Below are 17,909 nucleotides of genomic sequence, written 5' to 3'. Positions count from 1 at the left end.
TCTCACCTTCACACAACCCCCCGTCTCGGCTGTAGATCAGTAACCTGATCGCCACGGAGATCCTGCATTGGGAGGATGTGATCCAGCGGGTGGCAGTGATGGAGAAGTGGGTGGCGGTGGCCGACATCTGCCGCTGCCTCCACAACTACAACGCCGTCCTGGAGATCACGTCCTCCCTCAACCGCAGCTCCATCTTCCGCCTCAAGAAGACCTGGCTCAAAGTCTCCAAGCAGGTATGATACAGGCCATAGATATCTATAGAACACTAGATAGCTTGCCCGCGCTGCCGGCCAATGGAGAGCGACGTCACTGAACCGCCGCCATCTTGCTCCAGTTAGCCTTGAGTGAGAGTGAGTGAGCTGCACAGACAAAAATACTCATAACTCGCTGAAATATTGACGGATTTACAAACGGTTTGGTTTATTACAAGCATTATTAACGTGGCTATGATTCAAGCAGTTTGTAAAAAAAAAACATCTTTAAAAACAAATTCTTTTATAAGTATGCAGTATCATAACTACATCTTTGATGTTTATAGCAAACCAATCCGTTTGTAAATCCGTCAATATTTCAGCGAGTTATGAGTATTTTTGTCTGTGCAGCTCACTCACTCTCACTCAAGGCTAACTGGAGCAAGATGGCGGCGGTTCAGTGACGCTGGTGACTCCGCCTTAAGCTATCTAGTGTTCTATAGATATCTATGATACAGGCTACAATACTCTCACTCTCACTCTCCATGAGACAGTTAAGCAGTCCTCCCAGGATTTAACAATGGCATTCAGATCTAATCAGAGAATGCAGCACCTCGCCGCAGGGTGGTGCGTTGGTGTGGATGGGGCCCTTCCTGTGTAGATCTGAATGAGCTGCTGATTAAAAGTGATGCAGAGCTTGCTCTAATTCTGCTGGGCAGGTAAACTCACTCTTGCTCATTTCTTCGAAGGTGCCTATTGCAGATTTAAGAATGGGCTGTATTATGAAGTATCCCTCCTAACCCTGGATACATTCCCCAAGGGGATCAATAAATAAATATCTTATCTTATCTTATCTTATCTTACAGTCAGTTAGAACAGATGGACCAATGTTAATGGTGTCTTTGCTTTGATGCTTTTGCTATTGTAGACCAAGACAGTGATAGACAAGCTGCAGAAGCTGGTGTCATCAGAGGGGCGGTTCAAGAACCTGAGAGAGGCTTTGAAGAAGTGAGTATCAATAACAGCTAAGAGTTTCATCATGTTCCTGTGGTTGAGTATCTATAACAGCAGAGTTCCATCTTGTTCCTGTGGTTGAGTATCAATAACAGCAGAGTTCCATCTTGTTCCTGTGGTTGATTATCAATAACAGCTAAGAGTTTCATCATGTTCCTGTGGTTGATTATCAATAACAGCTAAGAGTTTCATCTTGTTCCTGTGGTTGATTATCAATAACAGCAGAGTTTCATCTTGTTCCTGTGGTTGATTATCAATAACAGTTAAGAGTTTCATCATGTTCCTGTGGTTGATTATCAATAACAGCAGAGTTTCATCTTGTTCCTGTGGTTGAGTATCAATAACAGTTAAGAGTTTCATCATGTTCCTGTGGTTGATTATCAATAACAGCACAGTTTCATCATGTTCCTGTGGTTGATTATCAATAACAGCTAAGAGTTTCATCTTGTTCCTGTGGTTGATTATCAATAACAGCTAAGAGTTTAATCGTGTTCCTGTGGTTGATTATCAATAACAGCTAAGAGTTTCATCATGTTCCTGTGGTTGATTATCAATAACAGCTAAGAGTTTCATCTTGTTCCTGTGGTTGATTATCAATAACAGCTAAGAGTTTCATCTTGTTCCTGTGGTTGATTATCAATAACATGTTGGTGTATTTCTCTCTGACATGCTCTGTGATGTTATTCCTCCTCAGCTGTGATCCTCCATGTGTTCCCTACTTGGGGATGTACCTCACAGATCTGGCCTTCATAGAAGAAGGGACGCCCAATTACACAGAAGACAGCCTGGTCAATTTCTCCAAGATGAGAATGGTAATGGACGTAGAGAATCTAAATCAAACTAACAGAATAAAATAATGTCCGCTTTTTAGGAAGAGAAATAACATGCGTTGATTTGTTTTTCTTTGATGCAAATCAATTTGTTTTACATTTTACCTTGCATTTTCAGTAGTTTGGCATGGGACTAAGGAAATCAGGAATGGAAGGCAATGTCAGTTTTTTCTTTTTTTTTAAAGTACAATTGGTAGCATTTCTGTTGGACTAGACACCTACAAGAGAGAAAGGACAACAAGGTCAATTTGGCCATGGAATCTGGAAATTGTGTTTTACCTGTAAAAGACACACATAATGTGTTATGCCAGGGAATTTAGTTCATAAAGTGAAATGTATGCATTATACACGTATTCCAGTGCATTCAATCCTCGAGCCATTGACCTCTGAATGTTAAAAGTGGTATGTGGTCCAGTTATGCTGCTCTGATTATGTATTTTCTTCAAAGTAACTAGTAACTGATGGGTTTAGGTAAATGTAGTAAAAAGGTACAATATTTCCTTTGAAATGTAGTGGAGTAAAAGTATAAAGTTCCATTAAAATGAAAATACTCACATAAAGTAGCTCGAAATTGTACTTGATTGATTGATTGATTGAAAAGTTTATTAACAGATTGCAGAATGGGTACAGTACAGTACAGCTCAATACATACAATTGTTAAGGGGATGCAGACCAGAGAAAGACTTTCGTCTTGTTTACATCAGGGTCCCCCATTTTCAATTCATCATAACATATTATGACACAGTCTCGCGTATATCGTTAATGTATGTATGGACTAGTCATATGAAAGGTTGTATAGGAACAGAGTGATGAGGGGGCAGTCATTCACTTGTATTGTGCATGAACAGCATCCAAATTACCGTGTGCACATGTTTATTATGGGATGCTGATCTTATTCTCTCGACAGATATCTCATGTCATCAGAGAGATACGGCAGTTTCAGCAAACGGCTTACAAGATTGATCATCAGCCAAAGGTGGGTGAAGCTCGTCAGAGTCTGGCTAGTAGTTCTCTCATAATACTGTAGTTTTCTTATTGATACTGATGGGAATGAAGGGATTTGGGGCCCAGCCTGAAGGCCCTATTTCTTTGGCTACTTGACTCATTTTCAATTTAAAATCTAAATGGGACATATTATGTATCTTTTCAACTATTTCAATTTCGTCTCATTTTAATTATTTAATTTGGAGCACCTCTTTCTTCTTTTGAACACACTGTGTTTGGTGGGTGTCGCACACGATTAATTATTCCCTTCCTGCCTGGCTACCCCACACCCAAGAGTACTAAAAGTGTTTACAAACTGGGCAGTATGTTAGGTAAGCAGTGTTCCTGGCTCCAAAAAAACACTGATAATTGATTGTTAAAAGCAAATTCATCCCATTGTGACATCATTTAGGTTAGGGGATGCAATGCTGGACAGCTTGTTAAAGGAACACACCAACATTTTGGGAAATTAGCTTACGTCTTCTCCAGAGAGAGACACGAAGATTCCTCTCTGTGCGTTCAGTAGAAAGCTATCTGGCTGCAAGTTGGCCTAGCCTAGCACAATGAATGGAAGCGGACATGGCCAGTTAGCCTAGGCATTGTCCAACTAACACCTCTCCCGAAGGCTAACCGGCCATGTCCGCTTCCATTCATTGTGCTAAGCTAGGCTAACATGCAGTTTTTCCCACGAAGTGCCCCTTTAAAGTTCAAATGTACTGCATGCTCACTAAGAGGATAATCTAAGAGGATACATCTTGTTTTATTTTCTGCAATCTACTGTATACAGTGCAGTAATTGTTCATAATACCTTTTGTTGAGAAGGAGAACAAATATGTGTGTGTCAGAGGCTCTTAAACATTTTCAGCCAAGGGGACCCAGATATATATATTTTTTAAAGGTAATTAAAAGGGGAATTGTGGACAATTTCCCTCCCAAATCCAAAAACTAGAGTGCTAAAACTCAGACTTGTGATGTCATCCGGTATAAAGCTTCTCCATAGACAATGAATTGGGAACAAATATAGATGACACTGAGAGCACCCAGGGGGATGTTCTAAGTTTATGGGTATATGGGCATTTTCTGTTTCAGAACAGAGAACACTATTACAGAATAAAGTACATTTTGGTATAAAAACTCAAAACAAACACACTGTGGGTTCACAAAATCAGTCTCCCATTCAATTGATTGATTGATTGATTGATTGAAAACTTTATTAACAGATTGCAGAATGGGTACAGTACAGTACAGCTCAATATATACAATTGTTAAGGGGATGCAGACCAGAGAAAGACTTTCGTCTTGTTTACATCAGGGTCCCCCATTTTCAATTCATCGTAACATATATGACATACATGATAGACAGTACTGCTACATCTATACATTTATGACATACCAGATTTGCAAATACAGTACTGTTTGTGATACGAAAAGAGTCCAGAAAAGAAGTATATACATTTGACGTAGAAACTGTACATTGGAGGAGGTTGGGTAGGTGGGGGGGGGGGGGGTACTGTGCATTGGAGGTGGTTGGGTGGGTGGGGGAGGAGGTTGGGTAGGAGTGGGGGGGGAGGTTGGAATATTTACAAGACCATACTTGGTCATTTTTACTGTACATTGGAGGGGGTTGTGTTAGGACATTTACAGGGGCCAGTTTCGAATTGCAGTCTCCCATAGGTGTTTTTTGAGAGTGTTTTTGAAAGTGGGTAGGGAGCAGTTCCAAACGTTATATTATTTGATGACATCACAAGTTTGAGTCTTACTTCTCTGGTTTTTGGCTTTTGGCAGAAAACACTGTAACTCATGTTCACAAATATTGATGGAACGTCTGTATAGGCCACGTAAATAACCTATTGGGATTATTCATTTGGGTGGTGAACAGTCGTTTTATGTTTGTCTCGTCGAGTGTATAAAAGTACAAATTCATTCAAATGGATCTATTCTATTTCTATGGCTCTGATGATAAGAACGGCTACATGCATACAGTATTCCAGATAGTCGCCAGAGAGCACCCTTTTCACATTCTACCCATGCAGAGGGAGAGTTTCTCTGTACTTCCCTGAAAAACTGAATTGCATGTGTGATCTCACTAATAGGTTGAACATGGGCCAATATGTGGTAACTACTGTAGACACCTTTAGCTTCAGCATACACAGACAGCTGAGTAGGTATTGACATGTTGTTGGTCATTGAAAATACCAAGAATTATTATAAGCTGTCGACTTGGAATTCCTGGTCAATATCAATGGGTGCTTGTTTCCTATTTGCATATTCATAGATCATTGCATTTTTTCAATGAGGGTAAAGGTGTAGAGATGCTGCTAAGCCACTTTCAGTAGTTTATTGAACACTTATTTAAAAAACATGTTTATACTAGGGATGTTCGATATTGGCTTTTTTACCGATACCGATATACCGATATTGTCCAACTCTTAATTTCCGATACCGATATCAACCGATACCGATATATGCAGGGTCCCCCCCCCCAAAAAACGGAATAATTTCAGGTAATTAACATTACATATCTCTTGTCGTGGAATTAACACAACAGTATGCATACCTTTGACAATAAATAAAATCAGAATTATTTAAAAAAAAATTATAATAATTTAAACCAATACCGATCATTTCCGATATCACATTTTAATGCCAATATCGGCCGATAATATCGGACATCCCTAATTTATACAAATTGGTATTTTAGAATATATCTAGACTACATACACTAATACATCTGGAGGGGATCTTGAAGCAAACAAACGCAGCTTGTGTTCATAATGTCCCTCGTTCTGCTCTCAGGCGGCACAGTACCTTCTGGACAGCAGCTCGGTGCTGGACGAGGAGAGCCTCTACGAAGCATCTCTGAGGATCGAACCCAAGACCAACCCATGAAGAGGACCACTTTCCATCATCTCTCTCTCTCTCTCTCTCTCTCTCTCTCTCTCTCTCTCTCTCTCTCTCTCTCTCTCTCTCTCTCTCTCTCTCTCTCTTGCTTTCTCTTTCTCTTTACCCACGGAGTGTACAGGAACTGTATAACATAGTGTACATAATCTATTGTTTGTATTAGACACTTATTAGGTTGTGCCCTTCTTAGTACGTGCTCCCCAAAGGACTTGTGTGTATATTAATAATCGTTATTAGAGATCGAGTAGAAGGTTTTATTTATAGAGTATATCACAGAGTATTTCTATGTTATTTACCGTCTTAAAAAGTCATCTTACGATGAGGTTATTTTCAAGGTCAGATTTAAACAGAGTGCCGAGTATAATATTAATATTTAATCATATCCTAACTGTGGGGATGAGGGGGGGGGGTACAGCTCTCATTTGCAGGGGATGTCACAAAAGTATAAGCTGTCATTTGGGTCCCACTTCTTGACTATTCAGTCAAGGTAGAAGTGCAGGTTACCATATATGGTCAACGTCACCAGTGGACGTCCCCCAATTGTTTTCTTCATCTTGATGTCATCTTAAACTGAAAGCGAGCCGGAGCTGGGGAAACCAAGGAGGGTAAATGGAGGAGATGTCACTGCCATCATCGCGTATCATATCCTATGAAAGATTGGATTAGAACATGTGAGCAGTTTAAGTTTGTCCCACATTTACATACAATTTGGTCCCTACCAGTGCAATCTGAGCATTTTCCGTTGTAGCCCCACATCCCGTTTGGTGGCTTCCTGGAGACGTAGCCTCTGATGTATTAGCCTTGGGGTAAAAACCAGGAAATGCTCCTGACAACTGCATTGACCACCATGTTATTATGACTGTTGGGAACTTAATTAAAAAAAACATCAACGCAAGTGTATAAAACTATACAAAATTCACCGGTGGAAATCATTTTCGTAACCACAATGACGGGACTCGTATAGTTGGAAAATGTTTTCTTACCCTGACACGAGCACATGTCAATGAGCAGACGACTAATTTGTTATATATATTTTAAAACAGGAAAACTGTCTTTTAATCGCCAATTTAGTATTACAACAGTGTGTTCTGGCCATTGTTTTGATTATTTGGGTTCTTGTGGTGGAATTTCTTTAAGCAATGTGTTAACAGGGCAGTGAGTGGGTGCTTCCGCCTGCTATCGACCAGTTAGCCAACACAGCGGGGGAGGCCAAACCAAACGCATCTGTCCCACATTAGCACTACAGGTGCTGCCGCCGCCTAGACTTTCTCAAATGTACATACCAAAAGATAGACGTATCTCAACAACAACAAAATAAAATATATCTTCATATCGACTGGCTCCCCGATCCTGTATTTAACCTGGGCAGACAGCTGAAAACAGAACAAAATATTCCCAGTTCTACCAAGGAATTAGTGCAGTGATTGTTCATTGTTTCTCACGGTATAGTTGAAAAACTGGGCCTGCTATGATGCAAAATCTGTTATTTATTTTGATACGTTTATTTGATGTATAGCCACTTGATAACTCCATTCAAAGTTAAAAGAAACTGCGGAACTATTGATTTTCTGATTGAGTTGGAGAAATTTTCAATTGGTTGTTGTGTGGGTTTTAATGCTTTGCTTTTGTCTCCTTATTCCCCTGGCGGGCAACATGACTGTATATACTATAAGCACCGGGCAACGTATGTAGCAGCTGTTACCAATATTGTGTCACTTTAGGAAGTTCGAACTCCCAGCTTCTATATACTCCAGACAGTGAAAGCATCGTTTTCATGGTTTATCCTCTTTGGCCAGTGCAATTATGGTTTTATGCCTTAAGCATCAAAGTGATTACTAACATATAAAGTATATATATCACAAAAAGTATGTAAACTATTTTTGTTCTCTAACACTTTGCCAATGAAACAGAAATATTTGCTGTGTACAACACGGTGTACAGGAGTCGGATGCATTTCCCTATTTGTGTAACGTGTTGAAAGCATAACCCTTAAAAATTTGTTATCCTTACAAACGTTCCCAACCCTGTAATACCTGTTTCCCCCTTGTGTATGATAATTATATGATCATTATAAAAATTATAATTATAACACAAATGTTGAAAAACAACTTCTAAGTGTATAACACATACTGTATCCTTTTAGCAGGACTATACAGTAGTAATATTGTGCTTATTCTTTGAATATTTATATATGTATTTTTTACTAAGCTTTGTATAGAAGAAAAAAAGAAGACACTTAAGGCTTAAGTGGCAGGCATGTACCACTTTCACATGTTTAAAAATCCAATCTATATAGAGGACAGTAATGTACTGTATTTACGTCCCACCCATGCACATGGATCTATACCCTATCGACAGACACATCAAATGTTTGCAGTGAGCAATACCCAGTGGTATGTATGAGAATTATCTTGCAGTCTATTTCAACAGCTTGAGAAGTATTTCCAGTTTTGTATTTAAAAAATAAAATAAAAAATGTATTCTTTCCTGATTACCTCTTGTTAATAAATATATTCTTTCTCAGGGGGAACGTGTCTTCAACTGTATACCGAGTGAATGTTGAAAACAATGTGATATAGCCAATGACCGGCATTAGCCTATAAGAGAGGATAATATCCACCATAAAATAGAATTCACGTTATTTCTGTAGTATTGTACAGCTGCAGTTTCGATTTGTGAATATGAACAGGTTTCTCCTTCAGCTGAACACATTAGAGATAGATAACACTGTAGTGATGGTGTCATCAAGAGACTAATCCTGGAGCTGCTCCATAGAATAATAGAACAACTCCTAGCACACTATGACAGTAACCATGGTGATTTTACTGGGTATGTTCTGATTCAGAGCTATCTGCACTTAGTTCAAACTTATTTGGATGTAATAGCTCAAACAAATATTCTAAGAGCGCACAAAGTCAGTCACTAATTCATTATGAATGGACTGACTCCAAAAAGTGTCACTTTTTTCAGCAGAACCTGGACATACTGTAGCGATTATCTCCAGTGAAACAAACAGAAACACAAAAACTAAGTGAACTAAGTCTTAAAAAGACAAGACAATACACAAAACAGTCGGCAACACAACCAAATACAAATGACCAATAGCGATACATAAGCTTGCATGGTCTTGCATCACAATCGTACAGCACTATAGGATCCCATCCGTGTTCAATAAAGGTCATAGGATCCCATCCGTGTTCAATAAAGGTCATAGGATCCCATCCGTGTTCAATAAAGGTCATAGCGTGAGCCAGAGTCCTGACACGATATTCACTCACTATATTTATGCACCACATACCATGACACAATTACACTCCGCCAGTTACAAAAAAAAACAATTGCATTACACATCAGGCGTTTGCTGTCTTGCTCTCCAGACAACGGCTGCTGAAAGTCCCACACACACACTGACGTGTCTCATAATAGTTTTTATAACAGGGTTGTGTTATCCAGGAGGAAGCTCATGATCTTTTTGCATTATCTATGTATCTCTCTATCTCAGATATTCTCCCCACTTCTCCACATATTGATCGGTCCAGTCCATTGAGTTAAAGGGGAACTATTTTACTATTTCTTTCACTATTTGGGCACTTTTACACAATTCCTGTGAGTCTATGGAACACCTCTGTAATATATATATTTTTTTTTATTCATTGTTTTGTATTTCTAATCAAGTCCTCAAAAACAGCATTTTTCTACCTCAAGATCTCGAGCCGTTTTGAGCCTGGGCTCCTAAACCACTGCGCAGCGGCGTCGTCGCCTGAACATTAACATGCAGCGGTGTCTCTCTGACATCACATATCGCGCACATTTTCAAATGACTCAGTTCAGTGAGGGTGAATATTGTGAGAGGAGAATTGGAAGAATGCGCCAATATGAGAATTTTGAGACATAGATCATATTAATATAAGTTCACATAGCTAGGAAACAATGCTAAACACTCAAAAAGGCCATTTATAAGATAGTTCCCGTTTAAATTATATTTGTTCATATGAGGCAACTTTTGCCAGTTCTGTGAACCATTCCTGAATGGAGGGAGGGCTCACCAGGGTTCCTCCAGTTCCTCATTATAGTATCTGCTTCCCCACCATCACACTGGTGTATCATATATATTTGGTCACGCACTGCAATGTTATTTGAGGGTCATTAAGAAAATAAAGCCTCGGGCAGAACTCATAATTGACACTGTAATCTTTTTTAAACATTGATGTATCTTATACCAATAGTTGCGGATTAAGGGACATTCCCAAAGTAAATGAACCACTGAACCAGTGTTCCTTCAGCACTATGGCATTTCCAGCAGTCAGCGTAGTCATTAAGCTTGAGTAAAAAAAAATTTGATGGAGTTGTCCAGTAATAGCGATTAATTATCTTAAAATGTACAAGTCTAATCTTGATGTCTCTAGAGATCTTCTTAGTGTTGTTTTTTTTACATATAGATTCCCATTATTTGTCTGTAATAGAAGTGTTTTAGGTCCTTTTCCCAAGTTAGTTTCAGAGCATTAGACATGTTGACTGTCTGCTGAAATACCATTGAGTAGTACATAGAGGCTTCACGTCCTGCACCCATTACGAGATATGATGGATAAGATCTCTGACTGTTGGGGTGAGACTCCACTTCTACATATATAGTATGAGTCAGCATATGTCTAAATTGTAAATATTGCCAGAAGCAACTTCTGGAGAGATTATATTCTTGAACCAGTTTCTCAAATGACTTAATATTATGTCCCTGGTATACGTCTGCTATAGTTTAATAATAATTCCTTTATTTACTCAGTCCTTCCATAAGAAGGAGGATTTGCCAATGCATAGTTTGGGGTTCTTCCAAATACAGGATTCAGACGTTAAGATACACATTTACATTAAAGGTTCAGGAAATCTTCTTCCATATATTATAAATATTGGCTATAATGGGGTGAGTTTGTAGTTCAGAAGTTAATTTCGTAGACAAAGCATCAAGTGAAGTAAGCGGAGAAAATAAACTGGACTCAATATGATACCAGGGAGGGAGGGCCCTCTCAGGTGATAATGTCCATTGAGCTATATGCCTATAAGACAGAATGCATAATGATACAGTATCAATACTCAATAGGGAGACGACCCAGACCCACCTTATCAACTGGGATGTGGAACTTCCCGCAGGGAGACCGAAGCAGACGTGGAGAGGGGATGTGTGGGAAATGATATGAGGGATCGACTGGAGATACATGAAGACATGGCACAAAACCGTGCCCATGGTGGCACCGTGGAGTCATCGCCCCGTCCAACCTCACTGTAGTGGGAAAAATAGGGACGTAAAATGAAGAGGATGATGATGAGCTTCTATAGACACTCACCACTATAAAACAAACACTGCAGCTTTGTTAAAACTACAGTAAAAAGACCACTATATAAAAAAAAACACCAACTACATTAAAACTACAGTACTTAAAGCATGATATATCAAAAAATCCATGCGGAGCAGTTCTATATGTATATAAATAATAAATAATAGTAGTACAGGTGATATATGTCCATCACCAGGTGTCATTCTATAATGATACAGTATCAATAGGGAGACCCAGACCACCCTTATCAACCTTAGATAGTCAATAGATATTGATTGAGCTGTCCAAGATCGTTGTCGAATAGTACAATGTTCATTTAGTTTTCTCTAAAACGAGCCTATTGATAGATTGGCAGGGGTCTGTCCGAAGAAATCTGAGATATGTATAGGGAGGGACACAAAGGATTTCGTATGACTAACTTTACTGTACAGCAAAGTGCCATTAAAAGGTAATTTGGTGTACAATGCGAGACATAGAAGGAAATGAACACATGATAGGACTACACTAAATTAACAATGGTCTGCACATTTTCCCATATTGCAGCTGATTGATGCAATAGCCTATCATATTCTTATATAGGCCTAGGCTAGGCCTACTAATAATACTTTTTTTTTTATCAATGAGATTCGATATCTTATGCTATTCAAAATATTCTAGCTATGCAGAACATGTTACAGCTTGTGTACAGCTTAATGCACGTGGTGTAATATCATGCACTGGGCAGCTGACTCAGGTCTGGTACTGTATAAGCAGCAGCCCTCACACACACACACATGCATGGCAAACTGACAGGCAGGCGGTCACGTGACACACATGCGGAAGTATGGGGCGCTGCAATATCCTTACCTATTTAATTGCCTTTCTTCACTTAGTTCATTTAACACCGTTAATTTCACTTGAAGGTAAGTCTAAAACACTCTTAAGAGTGGGCTACGTTTAGTTGCTGATGTCGACATCATGTTGCTTTTAAATAGTCAAGTTAATCTAATAACGGCAGCAAATCAAATCAGAGCAACAAATCATGTGCTGAACTCTAAAGTTTGTTTATGCAAATTGGGACAAAGACGCTGCGCCTTGCGGCTCTGAAATGTTACTTTTAACTTCATTTTTTAAAGGAAGTACGTTTATTGCACACGTGTGTTTATTAATCCTTAGGTTAGGGTAATTTATGATTGATAAACCGATTAAGCAGACTAGGTCAATGAACGCCATAATGGGGTAGATTCTTCCAAATAACGTGAATTAACATGTAATTTGGCACACGACCGTGGGTTAAAATAACAACAATTACAAATACAACGATGACGACCCGGTGGTTCAGAATGGTAGGCGAATAATTGAAATGCAGATCAAGTTAATGATTATCTGCAAGGTTTTTACACGAACACCCTCTGGCGGTACCAGTTTTCGTACTGGGGGCTGACATTTAGCATAGAAGTTAAATGTGTGTGTGATTGATTGAAAACTTTATTAACAGATTGCAGAATGGGTACAGTACAGTAAGGGGATGCAGACCAGAGAAAGACTTTCGTCTTGTTTACATCAGGGTCCCCCATTTTCAATTCATCATAACATATGACATACAAATCTGTCTATGTCATGTTATGATGAATTGAAAATGGGGGACCCTGATGTAAACAAGACGAAAGTCTTTCTCTGGTCTGCATCCCCTTAACAATTGTATGTATTGAGCTGTACTGTACTGTACCCATTCTGCAATCTGTTAATAAAGTTTTCAATCAATCAATCAATACACAACATACAGATAGACAGTACTGCTACATCTATACATTTATGATACCAGATAAAAATACAGTACTGTTTGTGATACAAAAAGAGTCCAGAAAAGAGAGTATATACATTTGACGTAGTGTGTGATTGCATGCAAGGTCTCAGCTATTGCCGATTTGTGCTTTTTGTTTGTGGTGGTCCTATCTGATAATATTATGGTGGGCTACGTGCAGTGGTCAGAAATGTTTAATCTATGCGGAACTAACTGTTTCCTTCTGTGTCTTATTAGAAGAATATCAGTTCAAAGAATGGATGTCTCAGGTAGGTCTAGTACAAGCTCTAGCACCAAAGAACCCTATTACTAGTACTAGCACTAAAGAACCCTAGTATTACTAGTACAAACACTAGTACTAAAGAACCATATTACTAGTATAAACCATAGCACTAAGGAACCCTATTACTAGTACAAACACTAGCACTAAAGAACCCTAGTATTACTAGTACAAACACTAGTACTAAAGACCCATATTACTAGTATAAACCATAGCACTAAGGAACCCTATTACTAGTACAAACCATAGCACTAAGGAACCCTATTACTAGTACAAACCACAACACTAAAGAACCCTATTACTAGTACAAACCACAACACTAAAGATTCAAGAACCCTATTACTAGTACAAACCAGTCACATAGGCCAGAATTATTTCTCTGTGCATTTGATTTATTGGTAGCTGTTGGGATATAAAGGGAATTTCACCAAATATGACCAAATGGTTCTAAAAATGTTGTCTTGTTTATTTCATGCCTGTCTTTCTTATGTGCAGTACGATAGAGCCTACAGCATTGAGGCGTATTTCCACCGGCTGCAGATTTTCACTGAGAATAAGAGAAGGATCAACCGTCATAATGCTGGGAGGCACTCTTTCACAAGTACATACTTCAAAATAACTGGGGTCCTGTAGCAGTGGAAGTAATAATGCATTAATTTAATAATAATAAAAATGTATGGTCCTTTAACTGTCTATTTTCTCTTAGTGGGACTCAACCAGTTCTCAGACATAACGTTTGAAGAATTCAGGAAGTCCTTCCTCTTGGCGGAGCCCCAGGTAGAGTCCAGATTCACCATTCCTCACAAAACAGACTGAAAGCGGCTTTAGAGATTTGCTGTCCATTGACTGTTTTGGAATTTTAGAACCTGACGACAACATTGCTCATGTTACCGCGACAGACTGTGACACGCAGGGCAACTTTGAGTTGCATCAGCATTGTTGCCTTAACATAGCGCTGTCAGGAAACATTTGAATAGGTTTTTGACTCTGGGGCTCACTTTGTATCACATGTATAACCACCATCTGCTTTCTCTAGCTAAGCTATTGACTAAACAGATGGTGACAAAATATGTCACGTACATAGCTGTTACAAAAAGTTAAACTAGGCTGAACTTTCTGTCTATATCAAAACACATAAACATCTGACACGTCCTCAAAATGGACAGCCCTCATGACATGATGAAAATAGATATAAAATGGACATACACAACAGATGTATTTGGCCTCTCTTTACAGTTACTTCGATTTTGAATTATTATTCATGAAAATACATTTCACTCAAATCCTGTGCTCATCATCATCTTCCATAGAACTGCTCAGCCACTAGAGGGAGCCATGACAACAGCAGTGGGCCTTACCCAGAGTCTGTGGACTGGAGACAGAGGGGAGACTTTGTGTCTCCAGTCAAGAACCAGGTACCCGATCTTAATGGTCCCTATAATATAGTGGGATCTACTAGTGGCCCCTAGGGGTCATTGGTGGAATTCAATGTGAAGTATTGCACATTTGCACACATGTGCAAACATTGTTTAGGTTAATAATAAGTGAGGTATCACCAGCGGTGCAGTGCTGGTATAACTCGGTATAACGGCGTTATACCTCGGTCACTGAGGCTGAAGTACGCGCAATCGCTTTTTACATGGCATTATCCAACCGGACTCCCGGAGAAGCATGCAGCTGCAGAGCCAGCGGCGCTCTCTGGGCCGCGCGCTGACGGCCGCGCTGTGAGGCAATAGTATCCAGCTGCAGGACGAGAGCAGCCAAAAAAAACTGTGCATGCGCGCGCACGCGCGTGGAGCGTTTGACCTACTGTCAATTTGCCACTGCACCACTGGGTATCACATCAAGTGATTATGCACAGCCTATGTGCAGAATAATGTAGGGGGGTGCCTTAGTAAAACGAATATCTCTCTTGGTCAGAGCAGAAGGGGTTTGTTACATGAATGAATAAATTGTTTTATTTCTGTATTTTTCTTTTTTTTTCTTTTTTTACAAAGCATAGTAGTAGAACTTCCAAAAAAACGAAAAAATAAAATGACCGAAAAAGTGTAGGCTGAAGCCGAGGCTTATAATTGCCTACCCTTTTTACATTACATTACACTATTTACATTACATTACACTATTTACACAAAAAAATGTAATTAAAAAAATAAACATAATTCAGTAAATCATTTAGCAAAGGTTACAAACGTTTCATAGTTTTATGTACAAAACGTATACACATTTATTTATGTTTTATTTCTTTTTTAAATACTTTTTCTTTTTTATATATGTTTTTTTTTGTCACTATTTGAACACAGCTATGTTATAGATGACATCTGTTGAGTGTGTGTTCTGTTTGGCTCCTGAGGGTCACTGTGGAAGCTGCTGGACCTTCTCCACCACCGGCTGTCTGGAGTCTGTCACTGCTATTGCTACTGGGAAACTACTGCTTCTGGTAAGAGATGCGTCGGCAACATAATGTTCATATTGCTACTGGGAAACTACTGCTTCTGGTAAGAGATGTGTCGGCAACATAATGTTCAAAAGGATAGTTCTGATTCATGGACACCTAGCTTTATTTCTTACATATCAAAGGTGATCTTGATCAGTAGAGGCCTGATCCATGCTGTTCCTCATACTAGTCTAGCTCCAGATTGTTGGCCACAAACTAATGCAAAGTCAATGGGGTCAAGCTCCTGTCTGTACAAGCTGACTGAGGCTCACTGAAATTTACTCCACAGTAACCCACAAAGTACATTTCAGTGAGCCTCACTCAGCTTGTACACACAGGAGCTTGACTTTGCATTGGTTTGTAGCTAACTATCCAGAGCTAGTATGATGAACATCAACATGGATTGTGTTGAGAAAGGACTCCACTGATCAACATCATCATTGGTCATTCAGAAATAGGGCTAGAGTTCCAAAATTAGAACTCTCTTTAATACTAATGTCAAGGCTCATAAGCTTCATTTAATCAGGAACAAATACAACCTCTCTGTAATAGCTTGTTACAATTTCATCCAGTCAAATAATTTACATGTACATGTTGGCTCACAGAAGTTGTTTGCAATACCCTTATAAGTATTTGTAGAGAGAGTACTGTAACTAGAGGTCCACCGATACCACTTTTTGCTGACCAAGTAAAAGTACTTCATTTGGAGCACTCGCTGATACAGAGTACCGATTTGAGTGCTCTACTTGATATTGAAAATGTTCAACAGCTACTTTATTCTGTAGAGAAATTGTGTTGACATTCTGTCTACAAACACAGTTTTATGTTTGAATCTAACCAAATACCAACCTCCCAATTAACCTTCTAATTTAACCCATAGATACTCCTTTCATTGTCATTAGATAGCATTGTGTTAGTACTCAGTTCTTAGTATCTGTGACATTAATCGATACATAATGTGAGTAGTTTAGCCTGGGATCTGGATGCTGGGTACTGGTCCTGGTACTCGATGCACCTCTAGCTGTAACATTGTGTTTTGTTTTGCTTTGAATTACATATAGTTTTGTTAATCTCTGTTTCAGTCTGAACAGCAACTCATAGACTGTGCCCAGAACTTCAATAACCATGGATGCATGGGGTTAGTGACACTAATGAAATCACAATGCCATTATCATCCTTGCATAAACCTCCAATCATTGTTGACTGAATGCTGACCTGATTGCTCAAATGGTATTTCTAGTTATTGTCAACTTAGAACATATTTTTCTAACATGTGGCATTATACTAAATGGATTCAGACCAAAATGTCATCAATGGGGCCACTTGTGAGCTGTGTGAACTCTCCTGGCTACAATTCCATTTCTTGGGACAACCACTAGAGTCGAAGATTGTCCTTAACTCATTCAGCGCCAGTCACGATGAGTCAGGTTTTAATCGTTATTTATTTTATTAGCGATATCCATTCATTTTCATCCATCCAGCCTGATGTTATCGTTGGGAATGGGTCTGAGCTCGCAAAAGAGCAAATACCGCCACCTACGCCTTCCAGCTGGTATTGCACCCCATTGGGAATGGTGTAGTTTATTTTCTGGGACGATCCTAGCCGTGCAGGCTGGGTTTAAATACTCAGGCGAGGTAGGTCTATACAAAGATGGCATGGACATGTAACCCCGCCCGCCCGCCCATATGTAACGGTCGGTAATGTGGTACGGACCTCCACGAGCAGTATTTGGAATGGCGATCAGATAATTGGATTATTTCTTTTGCATTACATCAGATACAATGTAAGAACACTATATATAAATTTGATCGTTGATCTGATATTTATTTCTACCTCGATCGACGCTGTGTGTGTGTGTGTGTGTGGCTGTGTGCCGTTGGTGGCAGGAGGGGGGGGGGAGCCCCGCGGTCCTGGGCTCTTTTCATTCTTGCACGAGGAAGGATAATAATGAGGATCTAGCGTTGATTTCAGGCTAGACTATACTCTTATTCATAACGGTATAAAACGGAAATGTACCGATGAAAAAACAATACGTTTTGTACATGTTGACTGGAAGCAACTCACTGATAATCGACGGGTGTATTAGACCCATAGCTATAATTTAAGATATATTTTAAGCACTCGCAAATCTCGCAGTCCCCCCATTGATTAAAGCGGTGGC

The 17,909-nt window shown here is 39.4% G+C and overlaps 1 protein-coding gene and 1 pseudogene across 2 annotated transcripts in view; both read left to right on the top strand.

The window, feature by feature from the left end:
• Positions 1–5,908, top strand: part of LOC311223431 (ras-specific guanine nucleotide-releasing factor 1-like) — a 147,272-nt pseudogene extending 141,364 nt beyond the window's left edge. The window contains exons 23-27 of the transcript in view: positions 36–233; positions 1,120–1,199; positions 1,900–2,017; positions 2,943–3,011; positions 5,816–5,908. The product of the transcript in view is annotated as a ras-specific guanine nucleotide-releasing factor 1-like (transcript). The remainder of the gene's footprint in view (positions 1–35; positions 234–1,119; positions 1,200–1,899; positions 2,018–2,942; positions 3,012–5,815) is intronic.
• A 6,121-nt stretch (positions 5,909–12,029) lies between these two features.
• Positions 12,030–17,909, top strand: part of wdr76 (WD repeat domain 76) — a gene marked incomplete at its 3' end in the record, with an annotated part of 89,876 nt that continues 83,996 nt past the window's right edge. The window contains exons 1-7 of the mRNA XM_084308218.1: positions 12,030–12,152; positions 13,271–13,302; positions 13,809–13,914; positions 14,020–14,090; positions 14,624–14,728; positions 15,664–15,750; positions 16,830–16,885. Coding sequence (XP_084164344.1) covers positions 12,074–12,152; positions 13,271–13,302; positions 13,809–13,914; positions 14,020–14,090; positions 14,624–14,728; positions 15,664–15,750; positions 16,830–16,885 — 536 coding nt within the window. The 5' untranslated portion in view covers positions 12,030–12,073. The remainder of the gene's footprint in view (positions 12,153–13,270; positions 13,303–13,808; positions 13,915–14,019; positions 14,091–14,623; positions 14,729–15,663; positions 15,751–16,829; positions 16,886–17,909) is intronic.

The sequence above is a fragment of the Notolepis coatsorum genome, assembly GCF_963971535.1.
Source record: "Notolepis coatsorum genome assembly, chromosome: 2".
Lineage (NCBI taxonomy): Eukaryota > Metazoa > Chordata > Actinopteri > Aulopiformes > Paralepididae > Notolepis > Notolepis coatsorum.
The sequence above is the reverse complement of the archived record's forward strand: the minus strand, read 5'-3'. Positions and strand labels throughout refer to the sequence as shown.